Raw genomic sequence first — 3537 nt, 5'->3', positions numbered from 1 at the left:
TATTAACACAGTAACAAGTTAAAGGTACAGTACGTAGTATCATATTAACACAGTAACAAGTTAAAGGTACAGTACGTAGTATCATATTAACACAGTAACAAGTTAAAGGTACAGTACGTAGTATCATATTAACACAGTAACAAGTTAAAGGTACAGTACGTAGTATCATATTAACACAGTAACAAGTTAAAGGTACAGTACTTAGTATCATATTAACACAGTAACAACGAGTTAAAGGTACAGTACGTAGTATCATATTAACACAGTAACAATGAGTTAAAGGTACAGTACGTAGTATTATATTAACACAGTAACAAGTTAAAGGTACAGTACTTAGTATCATATTAACACAGTAACAACGAGTTAAAGGTACAGTACGTAGTATCATATTAACACAGTAACAATGAGTTAAAGGTACAGTACGTAGTATCATATTAACACAGTAACAACGAGTTAAAGGTACAGTACGTAGTATCATATTAACACAGTAACAAGTTAAAGGTACAGTACTTAGTATCATATTAACACAGTAACAAGTTAAAGGTACAGTACTTAGTATCATATTAACACAGTAACAATGAGTTAAAGGTACAGTACGTAGTATCATATTAACACAGTAACAACGAGTTAAAGGTACAGTACGTAGTATCATATTAACACAGTAACAAGTTAAAGGTACAGTACTTAGTATCATATTAACACATTAACAAGTTAAAGGTACAGTACTTAGTATCATATTAACACAGTAACAACGAGTTAAAGGTACAGTACGTAGTATCATATTAACACAGTAACGAGTTAAAGGTACAGTACGTAGTATTATATTAACACAGTAACAATGAGTTAAAGGTACAGTACGTAGTATCATATTAACACAGTAACAACGAGTTAAAGGTACAGTACGTAGTATTGTCTCTGTTTTCAGGTCTGGGTGAGACAGTGAACACTTTATTGGAGGAGAAGAAGAGCTTTGTTTCTCAGGTTCATGAACAGCAGAGACGGATAGAAGAGCTGACGTCACAGGTGAGAACGGAGCGAACCACAATCATCCTGCAGGATAACTTCTCCTTCTTCTCCTTCCTCTTCCTCTCCTTCTTCCTTTCCTTCTTCCTCTTCTTCTTCTTCCTCTCCTTCTTCTTCCTCTTCCTCTCCTTCTTTTTCTTCCTTTCCTTCTTCCTCTTCCTCTTCTTCCTCTTCCTCTCCTTCCTCTTCTTCCTCTCCTTCTTCATCTCCTTCTTCTTTCTCTCCTTCTTCTACCTCTACTTCTTCTTCTCCTTCTTCTTCCTCTTCTTCTCCTCCTTCTTCCTCTTCCTCTTCTTCTTCCTTTCCTTCTTCCTCTCCCTCTCCTTCTTCTTCCTCTTCCTCCCCTTCTTTTTCTTCCTTTCCTTCTTCCTCTTCTTCCTCTTCCTCTCCTTCCTCTTCTTCCTCTCCTTCTTCTTCCTTTCCTTCTTCCTCTTCCTCTTCTTCCTCTTCCTCTCCTTCTTCTTTCTCTTCTTCTCCTTCTTCTTCTACCTGTACTTCTTCCTCTCCTTCCTCTTCTTCCTCTCCTTCTTCTTTCCTTTCCTTTTTCCTCTTCCTCTTCTTCCTCTTCCTCTTCTTCCTCTTCTTCTTCCTTTTCTTCTTCTTCTCCTTCCTCTCCTTCTTCTTCTCCTTCCTCTCCTTCTTCTTCCTCTTCCTCTCCTCCTTCTTCCTCTTCCTCTTCTTCTTCCTTTCCTTCTTCCTCTTCCTCTTCTTCCTCTTCCTCTCCTTCTTCTTCCTCTTTCTCTCCTTCTTCTTCTCCTCCTTCTCGTTGACTAACAGTTGAATTGTTTCTCCGTCTCTCCAGTCAGATAAAGATCGGGTTGAAATGAAGGATCTCCGTGAGACTGTTGAGCAACAACGTAAAACCATCAAGAGGTTTAACCGAGGTGAGAGACACAGTGACCGAGAACATCTTTTGATTCTGATGCTAACATGCTAATAATAGCATACAAAGGTTGGCTGTTGTGCTAACGTGCTAGCTCCCTGTCTCTGTAGTGTCCGTGATGGCGGCTCAGGAGTACGACGGGATGAAGGACCAGCTGGACCTGGAGCAGAGCCTGAGAGTGAAGGCTGAGACGTACGCTCACGAGGTAAATAAACGTAGAAGAAGAAGAAGAAGAAGAAGGCAGGAGGCTTGAGCTAGTGCTCAAGGACACGGATCAGTGCAGGTTTAGACTCTCACGTTAGTTTTACAGGTTTTGGGTCCAGCTCAACTAAAATCAATTTCCTCCTCTTCCTCCTCTTCCTCTTCCTCCTCCTCCTCCTCTTTCTCATCTTCCTCCTCCCCTCCTCCTCCTGCTCCTCCTGCTCTTCCTCCTCCTCCTCCTCCTCCTCCTGTAGATGCTGGTGAAGCAGAAGGAGGCCAACAGACAGAGCATGTTGCTGCTGCAGAGCTCTGAGCCGAGCGTTCAGCTCCTCAAAGCTCTGGAGGACGTGGCTACGATCACCAAAACCCTGGAGGAGGAGCGGCTGAGGCACCAGCAGGAGGTAACAGAGAACCTGAACAGGTAGTGAACAGAGAACCTGAGCAGGTAGTGAACAGAGAACCTGAGCAGGTAGAGAACAGAGTACCTGAGCAGGTAGAGAACAGAGAACCTGAACAGGTAGAAAACAGAGTACCTGAGCAGGTAGTGAACAGAGAACCTGAGCAGGTAGAGAACAGAGAACCTGAACAGGTAGAAAACAGAGTACCTGAGCAGGTAGTGAACAGAGAACCTGAGCAGGTAGAGAACAGAGTACCTGAGCAGGTAGTGAACAGAGAACCTGAACAGGTAGTGAACAGAGTACCTGAACAGGTAGTGAACAGAGAACCTGAGCAGGTAGAGAACAGAGAACCTGAACAGGTAGAAAACAGAGTACCTGAGCAGGTAGAGAACAGAGAACCTGAACAGGTAGAAAACAGAGTACCTGAGCAGGTAGTGAACAGAGAACCTGAGCAGGTAGAGAACAGAGAACCTGAACAGGTAGAAAACAGAGTACCTGAGCAGGTAGTGAACAGAGAACCTGAGCAGGTAGAGAACAGAGTACCTGAGCAGGTAGTGAACAGAGAACCTGAGCAGGTAGAGAACAGAGAACCTGAACAGGTAGTGAACAGAGTACCTGAGCAGGTAGTGAACAGAGAACCTGAACAGGTAGTGAACAGAGAACCTGAGCAGGTAGTGAACAGAGAACCTGAGCAGGTAGAGAACAGAGTACCTGAGCAGGTAGAGAACAGAGAACCTGAACAGGTAGAAAACAGAGTACCTGAGCAGGTAGTGAACAGAGAACCTGAGCAGGTAGAGAACAGAGTACCTGAGCAGGTAGTGAACAGAGAACCTGAACAGGTAGTGAACAGAGAACCTGAACAGGTAGTGAACAGAGTACCTGAGCAGGTAGAGAACAGAGAACCTGAACAGGTAGAGAACAGAATACCTGAACAGGTAGTGAACAGAGTACCTGAACAGGTAGTGAACAGAGTACCTGAGCAGGTAGTGAACAGAGAACCTGAACAGGTAGTGAACAGAGAACCTGAACAGG

At 43.5% G+C, this 3537-nt stretch overlaps 1 protein-coding gene across 1 annotated transcript in view; it reads left to right on the top strand.

Moving 5' to 3' along the window:
- The first annotated feature begins 929 nt into the window (after positions 1 to 929).
- The window catches only part of LOC137886620 (shootin-1-like), a 9861-nt gene continuing 7253 nt past the window's right edge, over positions 930 to 3537 (top strand). The window contains exons 1-4 of the mRNA XM_068729149.1: positions 930 to 1023; positions 1826 to 1907; positions 2017 to 2111; positions 2362 to 2508. Of these exons, the coding sequence (XP_068585250.1) occupies positions 1847 to 1907; positions 2017 to 2111; positions 2362 to 2508 (303 nt within the window). The 5' untranslated portion in view covers positions 930 to 1023; positions 1826 to 1846. The remainder of the gene's footprint in view (positions 1024 to 1825; positions 1908 to 2016; positions 2112 to 2361; positions 2509 to 3537) is intronic.

Source organism: Cebidichthys violaceus, unplaced genomic scaffold (genome assembly GCF_023349555.1).
Source record: "Cebidichthys violaceus isolate CVI_PGR_0920_01 unplaced genomic scaffold, fCebVio1.0.p SCAF_448, whole genome shotgun sequence".
Classification (NCBI taxonomy): domain Eukaryota; kingdom Metazoa; phylum Chordata; class Actinopteri; order Perciformes; family Stichaeidae; genus Cebidichthys; species Cebidichthys violaceus.
Note: the sequence above shows the minus strand (reverse complement) of the source record. Positions and strands in the feature narration are given on the sequence as shown.